Raw genomic sequence first — 16,921 nt, 5'->3', positions numbered from 1 at the left:
CATCACTTAAAACTGGGAAACCTTAAGGAAACTATTTTTGCTGTGGCATGCTAATTCTAATCTCCTAGTTAGTAAACACTATTCTCCTGCTTGACATCAAAGTAACCACTACTCAACTGAAGAAACCATTTACTTCATGGCAATTCAAGCTCTTTTACCTTAATAACAGTACAAAACCGATATAGAAAATTACAGATTTTAACATATACTGTCTTCTCACAATATGCTGTGATTGGCTATATATCAACATTATGTTTCAAGCACTCATTTCCTCATTCATATCAAAATATTAATGATTTGATCATTAAATTCTATTTCAAATGAGTTACATATATGCTATTTATATATATTTAATAGAACAGTATAGGCTAATTGTATACAGTACCTGGTTTGCATCCTATTTGACAATATACAGACTTCCACGCCCACCTTATGTTGTTCCATATCCAAGAGTGCATCGTTCAGTATAACATAAAACTACATCATTTTTAAAAGTCATTTTATACATTCTGAGTGATGTTTGTAAACATCCAGTAAACATATAACCTAGTTTTCTAATCTATTATTTTAGCCCCAGGGCTGTAGATTATGCTGAAAACTGCAGACAAACAGACTTGTCAGGGTATAGGCCTACATAACATGCATTGACGTTTCCAGGACACAGTAATGATCTCACCACTAATATGCAGTCTTTAATTTAATTTGGATACATTTTAAAAAACATCCTCCACTGTTGCACGAGATTTCTGTAAGGATTTTCATTTTTTTATTTATCTGCTGAAAAAAACCCCATCATCAAATAGACGAGATTTATAAATAACACAATAGGTATTTAAAAAAAGGCATGTTAGGTGATATTATTTGCATATTTTACTGCTTGCAGTTTTGTCTTAGACGTCAAAACAAAATGTATTAAATCATGTATTATGGACCTATGGCAAGTCTACACATGATACTCATTATGGATTGGGGATCCTGGTTTGAATTATCCCTCTCTCCCTTCATTTTTCAGTTTTGCTCTTATCCAACAGTCATATTCTCTTTATTTAATTGCTTGTATGCTACTATATTAGTTACGTTATTAGTTATTTTATTAGCTACTGTATACATTACAAGGTATACTGTTTTTTTATTTTCTATATCTCCTATTGAACAACTTTTACATTGTAATGTGCACAGAGACAAAGCTTACAACAGTTTGTTTGACACCCTCCATTCATAATTATTCAGTCTTCGTCGACTGTCTGCAAAAGACACACACAAAAGGCATAAAAAGTATACAATTATGCGTTGCTCTTAGATGCGGATGCAAACATTGCTGAACGGATGCACGGCCTGCGGTTTGGTGTGCGAGGAGAGTTTACGGGGACGTTTCCGTAAACACACAGTGATATCAGACGGGCGTATCGCCATCACTGCGCATGCGCAGAGGGTTGGAGAATTGACATCGCGGAGCAGTACTGCAATATCCATCGATTCGCGACCGAAGATTATCCATCTGCATTCTCGCAAGACTGGTATCACCTGTACATATTAATCCATAACAACTGTGCCATTAAAGCAATCATGTCCATTGGAAGTGACTTTGGGAACCCTTTACGGAAATTCAAACTTGTTTTTCTTGGGGAGCAAAGCGGTGAGTCTTTGGGTTTGCCACGACTGGGCTTAGACACGAACCCAGCAACCTTTCAGCACATGCATGAAGTACATTAGTGTGTAGTTGATTATTTTGTGTGTCTGCTTGTTTGTGGTGTTATTTCAAACGATGTTATCTCTATATCGATTCCCTGTCAAACAAGTCGGTTGCATACGTTTAATTTTTGATTAGTCATGAAAATGTATAGCTATGCAGCGTCATTACACTACTAAACGTCCACCTGTGAATATAACGTAATATAATCGTTATTTGAACAACTGTTAATGATTGTCACTTGCATTTTCTATTGGAGGCAGAAGGTCTGCTTATTATTGATCGCTAATATTCTAGCGCAGTCTAAATCGCTCAAAACAATGATATGAAATATTTCATTCGAACGAAATGTAAATCGCCTTATTTGTATAGATGTCCCTGTAAACATCCACTGATTGAAAATGTCATGAAACAGAAAGGCGCAGAAGCTTTGCATTTCCCGTGTGTCTACAGGAGACACACCCAGGTTGGCAGTCAGTGTCTGTGGGATTCTTCAGCAGAGCAAAGATAAAAACCTCATGCATCATTTTATGAGCAGTACGATCAGCCTATGTAATAGGCATATATATCGTGGTTTATTCTTTTGGGTGGATGATGGTCTTCTCAGTGTCACTGTCGTGTTTGTAAAGACGTAATCAGACGGGCATTTGAGATCATGTCTGTGATGACTGAACATCCAAACATTGCAAATAATAATACTGAACATTGCGTCACCGTAAAGTTCATGTGTTCTTGAGATATATATTTTTTTGTCATGAGTAGGCCTATGCATTAATTTGCCATACATTATCCTGTAATGCTTATAGCTCCTGGTTATGTCTTCATCATTCACTGTTCGTATAGAGAAAACGGACAGCCAGTCAGACATATAGCCCTATATAGGCTACTGTATGAAAGAGCATTAGGTTTTCGATAAGTGATATTTGGTTTTAATCACAATGTTTAGAGACAGCTCTCTGTATATCTATGAGAGAATCAATACATTGCAGCCTGGATATGATGATAGATATTACCACACCTGCTAGAATTGTTTTTCTCCAGGATGTTAGGCCAACTTAATGAAAAAGCTCTCATCATTTAATCACCTTTATGTTGTTAGACCTTTCTTTTTTTCTGTGGAACACAAAGGGAGATGTTAGGAAGAATGGCACTCTCAGTCACCACTCATCTTTTTCCCATATAATGAAAGTGAATAGTGACCGAAAAAAGGAAGTCATACAGGTTTGGAGCAACATGAGTGTGAGAAAATGATGACATGATTTGGGTGAACTGTCCCTTTAACGTCAGAAGACCACTTGTCTTCTGCTGTCCATGGTCCTGAATCCAACTGTTGGTCAGATTTGATTGATCTTCTTTCAAGATATAAGTAGAACAACCCTCATTCTAAAGCCACAGAAGAATAGGACTATTATTCCTCCTTGTTCTATGAGCTCCATGATAACTATTAGCATTGTGCGGTTTGATGATTTTAGTATCTCAGCTCAGCCTGACTAACAGGCCTGACCAGATTGGCCTGAAAAAAGCAGTCCTGTAGCGTATGAAATATGTACTCAGGAATTTTGCTGTCACAGTGGCTCCATGTTCTGCTGCATTTTTCAAGCTATTTTTCACGTCGTTGTTGTAACTCTAAATAATAGTGGAGTCCAAATGACTGATCTCTGTGTAATCCTTAAGAAATGCACTGTCATTTGAAGGACGGAGGTTAAGACAGTGCTTTGTTTCAGCATATGGCAGTGTAATTCAATTAGTGAAAAAAACACAGTGAATAGGGTTGTGTCAGGACAAACAAGCCATTAATTACTTCACTGTGTGTGTGATTCATCAAAATCTGAACATTATCCTGTTTTGTTGGTTTATGTTACAGTTGGGAAAACATCTCTGATAACAAGGTTCATGTATGACAGTTTTGACAACACTTATCAGGTAAACTATCTTTTTGTGTGTGTGTGCATACATTAATGTAGAAGTTAAAGAGTTTTTCAGATGTCTATGTCATTTTGTATCTTACTATGAATCTTATTGTCATTACAGGCAACGATTGGAATTGACTTTTTATCAAAAACCATGTATCTGGAGGACCGAACTGTGAGAAGCTTTGAAACTATATATATATACTGCATATATAATATATACATTAGTGCAGTTATCAAAATGTATAATTATTTCTACAAGTATGTCTTGTATCTTTTTTTGCAGGTGAGGTTACAGCTATGGGACACTGCAGGGCAGGAGCGGTTTAGGAGTCTTATCCCGAGCTACATTAGAGACTCCACAGTGGCTGTGGTGGTGTATGATATTACAAGTGAGCCACACACACGCACGCACTCATACACATTTTGAGCAATTAAAGGATATATGTAAAAGCAACTGCTTTTATGTTGCCATGTTGCAAAAGGCATTTAACAAAACAACTTGATACTCCAATTAGACTGAGATTTTTTCTTCTCTTGCTCCAGATGTCAATTCATTCCAACTAACCTCCAAATGGATTGATGATGTCAGAACAGAGAGGGGAAGTGATGTCATTATCATGCTGGTCGGCAACAAAACAGACCTAGAGGAAAAGAGGTGGAGTCATTGATGATATTAAAAACAGCAACATTACACACTAACACAAGTTAGAAAAGTGAAATCATAATCAACCACCCCTTTAATTAGGGACAAATTGACAAATTTCACGATTCGATTCAATTAAATTTAAATTCACAAGCTTGCAATTCGATTCAGTTCGATTTGATATTAATATATTAATTCAGGCCTATCAGGTACAGTACATGGCAAAATTCGTCAAGGGAAAAAATTCCTCTCAATTAATGCTGTCAAATATACAGGGAACCCGAGTTGGTATATCACTATAATATGAAAGGTTGAAATTAACTAATTTGTAGGCTAATTAAATTAAAATTACACATAAGGAAATTTTAACTCTCTAGAGTTAATATGTATAGCTGCCTAACGAGTTTTAAATGGCTTTTCTGAGGTAAATGAAAGATTACGTGACATATTGTTTACAAGCCATTTTATTGACATCTTTCCGCGGTTGAAACGCTGATTAAGCGATTAGATGTAACGATATGGATTTTGTACGATATGGATAAGTTGCACTGTATTTTTCAACATATATTCTGATGTTCATTCATGTTTATTTTGTGCTGTAACTATTAGTAAAGTGGAAAAAAGAGGTTACATTACAAGAGGAAATACATTAACGTGCACTTCGCGCTGCTGCTTCACTTGAACTGAGACGCTACAGCGATCTGTCACGCCACATTAAAAAGCCAAAACAGTATTTATTGTTTGAACTTCGTAATTGACAGAATTTCAAAGCTGAGACTTCATATCAGAAGTAACAAAGCTCAAATCTTATTATGATTTATTGGATGGGAGGCATGCTGCAAAGCTTTGTTCATCCATCAGCTGAAAACACTGCATAGACTGAAAGATCGATTCTTGGAAATGAGAATCAATTAAAATCGTGAAATCAATATTTTTAACCCAGCTGTAATATTAACATATAATATAATTTTCTTTGTGCTTGAATTCTTTATTTTTAAGTGTCACTACCGTATCCATTTTCATTTTCTTTTAAATGTATTCAATTAATTTACTCAAAATTATCAGTTTAATTTACTATAATTGTAATGCATTATGATGGCATTTGCTCTGATAGGCAAATCACTATAGAGGAGGGGGAGCAGCGGGCCAAAGAGCTGAATGTCATGTTTATCGAGACTAGTGCAAAGACTGGCAGCAATGTTAAACAGGTAAGTCTCAGAGCACTACAAAGGCAAATGGACTTGATCCAATAGAGTAATTTAATTGAGCTCATGCCCTGTAACATGACACATGGAAAGCTCAAAAAAGATTTGATTTGGCCACTGAGTTGTTGCCCAAAGGCCTTTAGCTATACCAATCGGCTCTGGAGAAAAATCTTTGTCTGATTTCATTCTCTTTCTGTTTGGTTTATCAGTTGTTTCGGCGAGTGGCTGCTGCTTTGCCCGGAATGGAGAGCTTGGATGAAAATAACAAAGAAGGAAGTATCCTTTAATGCGTGACGTTTAAAGGTGATATGTGTTGTTTTTGAGGATGTGTCCCAGAGACAAAACAAGTAAACCAAATGAATATGCCATTTTTAGGTTGATTTCCCTGGAAAGTATAAACCCTTGGCTTTGTGGTGCAATCAAAATGTTTGTTTAAGCATCCTGTCCATCCAAACACTGCAACAGTGTCCCAACCAATACTGTGAGTTTGGGGCGGGACTGTCTGTTGGTTCGACCAATGGAAGATGGAGAGAGTGTTCAGAAAACTGAAAACAATCATTATTTTTCCATTCACATTTCTGCTAGTGAAACTAAAATTACACAATTCACTCAACTCAATTCTAGTCAGTCAACATGAAATTTCCTCATCTTTTAGTGGATGATTTACTGTAGAGACACACAAAAAATATTTGTCTATGTAATCTAAAATGAAATAGATTTCTTTATCTTATATGTATATATTATATATATATATATATATATATATATATATATATATATATATACAGTTCACATCACAAGCCTTGTTTTAAAACCCCTCTCTACCAACTGCCTGGCTCTTTTTCCAATAACACCAACTTGTCATGATAAAATCAATATTCACTATACATTGTTTTCTTTTTGATTGCGTTTTCTCCTGAAATACAATAATTTATGGAAGTAAAGATAGATTTAATAAGACACATTTAATAAAAGATAACAATAATAGTTTATACTGAAATAAATTTTGTGTAGGATTTACTTTGAAACCATTTTCACTCAGAAAATTTCTCTTCACCGATTACAAAGAAATTGCAAATAACACTTTGTATTAAATGTGAAATCTTAAAGTAGAAAGAATGAAAGCTACTTAACACCATTTCCTTGTTTTCCTTGACACACACCCCCCTCCCAGTGATCGACATTAAGCTGGACAAACAGCCGGATCCTCCGGCCACTGAAAGCGGCTGCTCCTGTTAGTAGAAAGCGGTTCGGACCTTCATTAACACCACATGCTTGTTCTGTTGCTTCCTATGGGTCCACGTCCTGTTGAACTTTATGATCGGGTATAGGCTTTTTACATCTATCTGAATGGGTCTAAAATTATACTCCTCAGTTGCAAGAACAAAAAAAAAAAATCTGCACTGTCTGTTCAATTGCCAAAATAATATCATAGGTAATTCAAAGTGATTAGCTAACAGATTCATATAGGACAGGAAGTGGCATGTGTACCATCTTTGGACAAAAACATTCAGAGTGGATTATCGGTTGTTATGTTTTGTATTTTTGTACATTACAAAAAGCACTAAATGATGCCTTCACAAAAAAATGAGTTTAAGATTCAAGACGGATGGCAGAGTAACTGTCTTTCGTCCATAGCATGCATGTAAGACAACTTTTAGAATCTGTCATGTCCTTTGGTCCATTCACATCAATAATAATGAAACGAAGAAATGAATGAAAAAAAGACAAAAGAGAGAGGTCCTGTTCAAAGTCTTAGTGTGGGTCTGTGTACACATCCTACATGCTAATCCAGTACCAGCCTCCATGAGAGGTGTGCGTACTAACCTGGCTAACCTTTAAAGTGCTGTGGCACTGTTGCAAAGAACCAATGGATTTTTCTGCTAGCTTCATGCATACACTTTAGATCCGCCAGGCGGTACTGTATTGTATATAGTATTTATATTATTGTGAACATCCATCATTTAGACGTGGTTTATGTTCACCTGTACAAATGTTTTTTTCTTCTTTTTTTAATATGACAAGGGCTTCACTCTTATTTTGTCGGTCTCACCTGTAGCCATACACTGGTAGTAAACTATTATTTATAATTTGGGCATTTTGCTGTTGCCTTATACCGTTATACTCACTCATTAAGAGGATCTTTTCTGAAAGAATACAATTATTCCCGTTAAACCCCTTGATTTTTAAATCTTTTTTTGTTATTATTTCATTTTAAGCAGCCAACTAGAACTAAAAAGAATGAGATAATTGTCATATGTTCGGTTGGGGCGAGAAAGGCTATTTTGAGGTGAGCCTCAGGAAACGACAGATTTTCATTTCAAATACATGCACTTTGTTATGGGTTCTGACAAGGAAGTGTGTGGTTCACCACATCATAAGGTGATGAAACAGACAAATGATTGTCGTATCCCTCATATATCTGTGTAGTAAAGCTCTTGTAGTCTCCCGCACATGTCGAATGGATGTTGCGGTCTAACACTTTCATCTCAGAGAATCCTAAATCGTGAAGACCTTTTTAAAACCGCACTGAGAGAGAATGAACCCGCCTGTAGTCCACTCACGGCATTCTGGTTATTGCAACAGTACGTTCAAGAAATGTGAGTTGTTTACAAAACTCTGGAAACATAGTATCTTTAATATTTAATGTATTTTTTGTTTTGTTTTATATTTTGAATTGTTTACATAAATGCACTGATTAACACCACTGATTGTATAGAGATTCATTTAGGATATATTAGGTATTTATACTATATTTAATGTTAGTGCGAGTTTCTTTCTGGTGCCAATACTTCTATTAATTCAAACAAAAATGGACATGAGGAATTACTGTGACTGGGTTGTTGGTACTTGGCTTGACATTAGCTTCTCGGATAATTAAAGGGGCCGCTGATATTAACTGGGGAGGGACTGATGTTAATGATTTTTGCATTAACAGTGCACAGAGTATATCATCTTTCACATTCACATTTCTCAAGCCTCCGTTTCCTCTTGTTTGCGTTGTCATCTTTCACTTTTTGTACACTAGTTGTGCCTTCTGTTATTGTGGCATCACAATGCAAAGCTTTCATTGTATGGCTACCTGAGAACACGTACGTTATAGAAGGGAGGTCACTGTGTGTGACCAGACAACTGACGGATTTATGATGTTGATCTGTGATGAAATTGTTGTATTCACACCATCTAGCCAATTCACAGTGGTTGAGGAGAATTGCAGAATAGTCCCATGCAAGCGGAAGGTTGTATATGTAAGAACAGGAAGTTGCTGCTGATAGTGTGAGCGGATTGAATCTGTCAAAGTTGTTGCCGTAGGGTTGTGTAGAGCAGTGTAGTTGGCTCTTTATTCACTCTGTAAGGACATTTATGAGCATGACATCTGTCTGAAAAAAGAAATCAATAAAATCCATGTCTTAATACCATACTGTCTACTGCTACAATGCTGTGTGATATTGATTTTATAACAGCTGTATAAAAAAAGTGTGCACCTGTTCAATCAAGCGAAAAAAGAGGAACGTTTTAATGAATTTCTGTTTTCATAAATCTAAATTCACCTGCCTCATGAAAATGTAAGACAAATGCTATGTTATAGGGATCATTAAAACCTGAAAGCAATTATAACTTGGAGCATTACCTTGTTGGAAAAGACATTAAGAATTCCCACACAACATTACAAATGCATTAAAGGTATAGTTCACTGAAAAGTGAAATTTGTGTCATCATTTACTCACCCTCAAGTTGTTCCAAACCTGTATGAGTTTCTATCTTCTGCTGAACACAAAAGAAGATATTAAGAAGAATGTTTGTAACCAGACAGTTGACGGCACCCATTGACTTCCATAAGTCAATGGCTTCCGTCAACTGTCTAGTTACAAACATTCTTCGTAGTATCTTCTTTTGTGTTCAGCAGAAGAAAGAAGGTGAGTAAATAATGTCAGAATTTTCATTTTTGGGTGAACTATCCCTTTAAAGGCTAATCCACATCCAGTACATTTACTGTATTGAGATGCACAGAGACTGGGATTCCCCTTGGCATGGAAACTATAGTCCTCAGGAGAGACAGGTGACTAAAAGTAGAGGGCTCACATGATTGAGAAATCGTTTCTTGCCCAACTGTGGACTTTCCAAGCCATACCGCACAAATGAGCATAAATGCGAACAAATGAGGGGCAGGTATTTTTATACAACCTACAAGGTGCGAGTTGGTGTTTTAACTGTAAATAGAAATTCAATGTCACCACTTATCACAGCAGGACTAAAGGTCTTATGAATCAATGGCCCCTAGAGGCCAAGAGTACAAGAGCCATTTATCCACCAGAAATAAGGCACGTCAATCACTGACACCCATCACCAAATAAAAGGAAAGCAGCGTATTGGAGACTGCAGGTATCTCTAGTCCTCATCACCAGCATCTGTTGTAAGTACTATGTTCATTTTTAGTGTGTTCAATGTCAGGCAAAAAAATCTATATGTACCATTATTTCTAAAGGTTGAATGGTGACTGATAGTTTTAAATTATTTAGGATAGGGATCTGTGACTCTCGGGGGTCTGGAATAGTATTCACAATTACTGTTTAATCTCTTTTTTTTGTTGTTGAGAAAAATAAAAAGGTTAAACCAAAATACAACATTTATTAATTTAAGTTTACTTTAATCTTCTCTAAAACATAAAAAATGTATGGTGACACTTTATTTTACAGTGTCCCTGTTACTTACACATCTTACATGTAATTATAGTAAATTATGCATAATTACAAGTAAGTAATCCTAAACCAAACCCTAATCCTAATTATGTATTAAGTATGTTCATTAATATTACTCAGCATTTAAATGTATACTTACACTGTAACAATGACATTTTCAAATAAGATAACCAACTGTATTAAAATTAATTATTGGTCAGTTTAAATACAACACTTCAATTTATAATATGTAACAAGGGTTCCCTTCTTCATCTCTTTATCTAATAAGGGGTCCTCCCTGATTTGTTTAAGAACTATCTATGTATGTGATAAAACATAATTGAATCGATTCAAATTAATATCCAAATATTTTGTGCTCTCAGAACATCAGGACCAGAAGTTCAGTGTGAGTTTAGTTGTGGTCTATACTACAGGACACCACACGTGCAAGCATGTCTAGGGTGGAAGGTTACGGAGAGTCTGACCTGCGCTCACAGCTACGAGCATGTAGGACTGAGATCGCCATGGCAATCCACGATCCCTTCCCACTGCTGTATGGGCTGGCGGATCACGACATCATCTCTGAACAGATCCTGAGGGTGAACATTTTCATACAAAAGCACTATTTCAAGTCAACATGCATAATGTGAAAAATGTCTTTGTTTAATCGGATTTTTGTAACTAGACACATCGTAGTTAGTTCCTGAAATGCTTAAACAACAAACTAATACTCTCACCGACTTATAAGGAGACTTTAGAGCGGAAGAAAAAGGATGGGATCCACAAAGCTGTCTACTCACTGCTCACTTTGCTACTGGACCAAGACGCTACTGTCCTCCAGGCCTTCTGGAGCAATCTCTGTAAAGAGTACAATAAGGATTGTTACCCAAAACTGGAAACCCTGTTTATGAACCTCCCCAAAGGTACAGTGCACGGGCCTGGCAAACGTACAATAACTGTGTTGGAGGATAGTGACAGTTTAAGTGATGATAATCTCATTTGGCAGGGTTAAAGCAGGCGGCCAGACACACTGGGACACGCTGGGTCCGCAGCCAGTCAGGCAGAAAGAGAGGGGTGGCCGAAAAACACCTGACCCACCGGTCCCATCACCACACCAAGAAAGCCATAACCTCCAGCTCAGGTAATGGACACCGCCACACACAGGAACTTATCACTCAGGTTCAGGTCATTCCAAAATGGTGCCAGAGGGGTGTCATTCCTGGCACTTCTTCCTACAACTGTGTAATTTGATAGTCGTTTAGTTTACTGGATTAACCAAACAAAATTTCTACCTATTTTTTTTTTTATATATAAAACCTGCTTCCGGTTTTAGTGTTATGACTACTACAGGCCCAATAATGTTGAGAAGCGCGATTCACGACGTTCAAATCAATTAACCAGTCAATTTTACGCTGTCACTTACGGTGATGTTATGAACTGTAGCCTATTGAATTATGAACGTTGTCAAGACAATTGGTGTAACACATATTTATATGGATTTAAATCAGAAGCTTTGTTCACTGTAAGGGTAAACTGCACCTGATCTCTGTTATCAGAGGTTGTTTTTGTCTTGTTGGGTTATATGAGGAATTGTTTCCATTTTTACTAACAACCCGCTGTATATCAAACCAAAATGTAGAAGTAACCTCACAGTAGAAGAATAGGTGATCAGAGTTTCAGGAGAAGAAGAACAAAGCCACGAGGATCCACCTCAAAATTAAATCGTTTCTGCATAAAATCATTAACTGTAAATCTTAAACATCATTTTGTAATGAGTCTCCTTGACCTTTGGAGCAACTGCATGCCATATAACAGGTAAAAGCTTTATCCCTTACTGAGGTTACGACATCTCCCAGAAAATAGCACTGATAATCACCAGTGATAATACGTTTAAGTTATTTGTAAATAAGTTTGTTATTGCACTTACTGTCTAAAAGGTCTATATTGCATATTTTTAAAAGAGGGAAGAGAAACAACAGGTCTAGATAAAGGATCAGAAACACTGCTTTGGATTATTCTTAACAATCCAGTGGTATAGCATTGCATAAGTTATCATAACCTTTAATTGTAATTCTAACTCCATATTTGTTAGTGAAATCATTATGACACAAGAAATATCCATTATCACCTAATAAATCATGAATTAAAAGAAATGCCTTTACTATACCAATCACTTATGAACAGAGATTTTCTATTAATAACTACAGCCCTATTGTTGTGAGGAGAGAAGTTATGGGTAAATATAATTTTCCAAAAAAGCAGTACTTGTTTATGAAAATTGGATAACTTCAAAGGAATTTTACAGAGATCAAGATCACACCTTAACACAAATTCCAAGGCCACCAATATTTAAAAAAATGTGATTTGGAATATGGTACCATATTGAGTGTGTCTTTGTTAAACACAAAAGAAGAGATTCAAAATCAATGACTCTCAAGCCTCCATGTTCATACTCTTTGACCATGTGGAATGTATGTATGGAAATAATGTGTTTTATTTTTCCATATAAATTTAAATAAAATTGAATTAACCGATTTAACTATTTTTGGGGCAGTACAAATCATGGGATAGATAGATTAGTTTAGATATTCCCTCAATTTTAGTCAAGAGGATTCTACCCAATCTATAGATAAGTCTCGAGATAACCAGTGATTTAAGGACTTTTTCATACTTTCTATTTTAGAGGTAAAATTTAAAAGTTCTCTATTAACAACATTTTAGTAATCATAACCCCAGGTACTTAACCTCATTTTGCACTGGAATGCCCTATATCTTCTAAATCACAATTATGGATAGCCATTAATTCACACTTTTTTAGTCAGGTTTAAGGTCAGGCCTGATGCCTTAGAAAACATAGAAATTGTATCGATAACTAATGGAAGCACCTCTTTATTTTTAAGAAATAAAAGAGTGTCGTCTGCAAATTGGCTAGTAGTAAAGGCCTGAGAATGTCTAGCCTATGTCCACAATGTCCTCAAAATGTTTTATGAACAAAGACATTGATTCAATTGCAAAATTAAAAAGTAATGGTGAAATAGGGCCTCGTTTAATTTGGATTCTGGGTAACGAACCTAAATTAACGGAAACACTACTGAAAACATCATTATAGAACATAGAAATTACTCTACAAAATAAAAGACCAAAGCCAAAGATTTCTAAAGATTTAAACAAAAAAAGGTGTTCAAGAGCGTCAAACGCCTTGAAAAAGTCTGAGGAATTAGATAGTTATAATCAAGCACATCAAGGACTAAAGAGAAAATCAAAGCCATAAATCTAAACAAGTTGTGTTAAAAATTTGACTAGAATAATGTCCATGATTTTTTTGTGTGCTCACACAGCAAGTGCCAGAACCTTTACCAAGTTTCGTACCATTCCGATGAAAAAAAAAAAAAAAAGTAAAAGTTTTGCGCTAAAAAATGACCGAAGAGCACCAGAGGGTTAAATGTAATTTATGAAGGTGTTCTAAATCGAATTATTATCTAAATGGATTTTTGTATGGAATATTGCAGTATTTATTATAAATAATTTATCATCATTATTTTTTTATTTCATTTATTTTATTTGTATTAATCTTCCCATGTAATCTTTAATGAAAATGACTTCCCCTCATCTCTTTTCTAATGAGGTGTCTACTGGCACAAGGTGGGGACAAACTGTCACTCACATGAGATCACAGCAATATCAAACCACAACCATTCAAGCAATTCTCAATGAACAAAATCCCACCTTGCATTTTTTCTTTCCAACATGACTTTAACGCAACCAATAAATCTGACACATTCCAGTTTGAATGGGCATGATTTGATGCTTCTGGTTTCAAACACGCCAGTCCTGATAACTCAATATCTCTACTGTTCCAGGGAGCAAAGGCAAGCCAATGAGGAAGACAGATGGTGCAGCACTTGCTCAGGTCTCAGTGGGAAACGGTAAGCACTTGATGCTTGAGTAAATGTATCATTAGATGACTAAATATTATAGTAGATGAATGAGATTGTGCATGAATAAATATGACTCAAAACGCAGGGGTCCAGGCTGTATCTACCTCAGTCCAGAGGGCCGTGGCTCTATCTGCCAGTGAGCATCCCACTGGCTGCGGGACAGTAGAGGGGATTCTGATCCAGCAGGTCATTGAGTCTGGTGAGCTCAGCACACTAATACAGTATTGCCAGACTGTGATGAAAGCCTTTAGCTAATGCTAGCTCTTAGCGTGTGTTTTGATAGTGTAACCTTGCAGTGTAAACACTTTGCCGGTCCACTTTGGCAGCACAGATGTCTCATTTGCACTTTCCCGCAGGAGGTGCCAAAAAATGCATCAAGGTTGGAGGAGAATTCTACTCTTCTGGTAAACTGGATGAGACAGCTGGAGTGCACAAGGCACAGACTGCACACAACTATAGTCACCAGCAGGGAGAGCCAAGCACCAGAGTCATGGATGTAGGTGACCAAGATTCATGGAAAAGTACAGATACAAAAAAGCGTAAAAATATGAAAAAATATTATTTAGGCAAAAGTTGTCATCGTGTTAACCGGGTACTGTAGATAATTCACTAATTATCACGTTTATGATGCATATGTTCAGGTGGAGCATAATGATGACGAGTGTGCGGTGTGTAAAGATGGTGGGGAGCTCATCTGCTGTGATGGGTGTCCTCGCGCCTTCCACCTCACCTGCCTGGTGCCGCCCCTCGCCTCCATACCCAGGTACAGAGCAGTCATGTGACACACAGGCCACTGACCCTACCAAACCTAGAGCTGACCTCATCATTAGTCTTTACAAGTCTAAACAAAACAAAAATCTCAAATATGAGACTGTGTACAATAAATACGATCCAGCAGTCTAAAAGCACTAGTGAAAATGTCTAACTTGATACATTTTTTAATTAATTTACTTATTTCCTCACAAATTTACTTCTCTGATAATTGACCCAAACTACTGTAGAATCTGAAATATTTATTTTACATCATTATGTTTCTTATTTTTAAATGTCACAATTCTTAAAACTGTTTATTTCCAGGTTTAAAAATAAACATCCCACTAGTGGGCCTCAGCAAACTTCCAAAAAGAGCTAGAGGATGACTTAAATAAGCAATAAGGTACGAGAGTCTGTGCTGTATCGTGAATAAGTCACTACTTATTCACGATACAGCACTAGCCTCGAGTACCTTATTGCTTTTATAAAACGGTTACCGCACAATGCAAATATTAAAGACGAAAAATATGTATGTATGCACCATAAGTGTATACATTATTTCGCCAATAGATGGCGGCAAAGACTTTCTTTATGAGTGAGTCAGTCAGTAGAGAAGACTTTTACATTGAAAGGACTCAAACTTGATTATTTTTTTTACAGTCTATGCTTGTGATCACGGAGAAGAAAGACGCAACTGACAGATAGGCACAGGAAAACCCCTTAACTGTTAAAAAGACAAGATGTCGCAGCGGACATTCAAACGGATTTTTTAAATGATGAATATAGGACTGACCTGAAGGAAAATGCTATGTATGTCTTCTGTAAATGCTGGTACACTCGCTTATACTCGAGTCTCGATTTCTCACAACAATACTACTATTTAAGTTGCTAAAGAGCGGTTGCTAGGGGGGTGTTGTGTGTAGTGATACCGTTGGGTGAAGCGGTCATAGTCGTGTTTTATCGTGAATAAAACACAGCTATGAACAATCAGAATCAAGGATTGGAACTAACCGTTTAATAAAATATATTACATAGTGAATATATTATTATTATTGATATAATTAATGTTAATAATAAATCTGAAATATTATTAATGAATCCTTAAAATATTATGTAATTTTAAGGATGATGTAACTATTATTGAAATATATTATTATTGATACAATTAATATTAATAGTATCATATTAATAATATATTACAATAATCGAACTTAATACAAATGCTAAAATAAAACATAAAAATAAGAAATATGTTTGACCTTATAACCAATTTATCTAACACACACCTAATTTATCTTTATTAAAAAAGTTTAAAACAAGTAGCCTTATCATAATTATAGTGTAAAACCACTGAGATGTGCATCTCTCACTAGTTTTAGAAATGTGTTTGTTTTCAGTGGTACATGGCGCTGTCAGCTATGCCAAAACAACAGAGCGAAGGACAAGACATACAACCCCTTGCCGGTAAAAACATGACAAGATTCCCATTAAATTGATTGAAAGCAAAATTTCCCATTTGCAATACTAATTGAACTTGAATTACAGTTGGTCACACACATATAAAGTACGTACAATATGATGAGCAGTGGTGGGAGATTATTATTAATGGCATTGGCAGTAGTAACTTCTCTGCTGCAATTTTAGCCTACAGTTCACCCTCCAGTGACAGAGACAAGCTCCGGCTCTGCTGTGGACTTCTCCTTCTTCTCCTCTCTGTCCTCCACTTCACTCTCCACAGTCACAGCTCCAGCCATGGTAACAAACACTCCCATGAGACTCAATGAGAGATACCCAATTGTTATAATCATATATATCTCTGACGAGTGGCAGGATGATGGCAATTTCAGCTATTTTTATATTTAATCTTTGTTAGTCTTCGGATGGTCAAATGGTTGGGATCAGGATGGCTTGTGGGATTTGTCATCTCATCCAGGGAGAGCTGATCACCTGCCCTCAGTGCCTGCAGAGTTATCATGCCCTCTGCAACTTCTCAAAGTACTGATCTTATTGTATTATTTATTTATTATAGAATAACTGTGAATTCTATCATGCGTTGACGCACAGTCTCTCTCTCTCTCTTCCCCTAATTGTCTCTTCAGT

General features: G+C 36.3%; 2 protein-coding genes and 1 long non-coding RNA gene across 4 annotated transcripts in view; 2 read left to right on the top strand and 1 right to left on the bottom strand.

The window, feature by feature from the left end:
* The first annotated feature begins 722 nt into the window (after positions 1 to 722).
* Positions 723 to 9,065, top strand: rab6bb (RAB6B, member RAS oncogene family b). The gene is made up of 8 exons (XM_079612641.1): positions 723 to 1,636; positions 3,555 to 3,613; positions 3,722 to 3,775; positions 3,887 to 3,992; positions 4,147 to 4,258; positions 5,361 to 5,454; positions 5,661 to 5,727; positions 6,626 to 9,065. The coding sequence occupies exons 1-8, from the start codon at positions 1,567 to 1,569 to the stop codon at positions 6,688 to 6,690; spliced, it is 627 nt and encodes a 208-aa protein (XP_079468767.1). The 5' UTR covers positions 723 to 1,566; the 3' UTR covers positions 6,691 to 9,065.
* Positions 4,110 to 16,104, bottom strand: LOC306998494. Of its 2 annotated transcripts, none has more exons than XR_013797569.1 (4): positions 16,081 to 16,104; positions 10,931 to 10,988; positions 10,616 to 10,723; positions 4,110 to 4,244 (listed from the first exon to the last, which is right to left on the bottom strand). It is a non-coding gene; the product is annotated as an uncharacterized lncRNA (long non-coding RNA). The 2 variants fall into 2 exon arrangements; XR_013797570.1 differs by lacking the exon at positions 4,110 to 4,244 and adding an exon at positions 8,695 to 8,831.
* Positions 9,367 to 16,921, top strand: part of aire (autoimmune regulator) — an 8,771-nt gene continuing 1,216 nt past the window's right edge. Inside the window, exons 1-11 of the mRNA XM_079612640.1 lie at positions 9,367 to 10,729; positions 10,879 to 11,053; positions 11,137 to 11,271; positions 13,991 to 14,056; positions 14,154 to 14,267; positions 14,425 to 14,564; positions 14,710 to 14,831; positions 16,219 to 16,285; positions 16,466 to 16,576; positions 16,695 to 16,816; position 16,921. The exon at position 16,921 is cut by the window's right edge and continues 72 nt beyond it. Of these exons, the coding sequence (XP_079468766.1) occupies positions 10,583 to 10,729; positions 10,879 to 11,053; positions 11,137 to 11,271; positions 13,991 to 14,056; positions 14,154 to 14,267; positions 14,425 to 14,564; positions 14,710 to 14,831; positions 16,219 to 16,285; positions 16,466 to 16,576; positions 16,695 to 16,816; position 16,921 (1,200 nt within the window). The 5' untranslated portion in view covers positions 9,367 to 10,582. The remainder of the gene's footprint in view (positions 10,730 to 10,878; positions 11,054 to 11,136; positions 11,272 to 13,990; positions 14,057 to 14,153; positions 14,268 to 14,424; positions 14,565 to 14,709; positions 14,832 to 16,218; positions 16,286 to 16,465; positions 16,577 to 16,694; positions 16,817 to 16,920) is intronic.

Source organism: Phoxinus phoxinus, assembly GCF_949152265.1.
Source record: "Phoxinus phoxinus genome assembly, chromosome: 5".
NCBI classification, from domain to species: Eukaryota; Metazoa; Chordata; class Actinopteri; order Cypriniformes; family Leuciscidae; genus Phoxinus; species Phoxinus phoxinus.
Note: the sequence above shows the minus strand (reverse complement) of the source record. Positions and strands in the feature narration are given on the sequence as shown.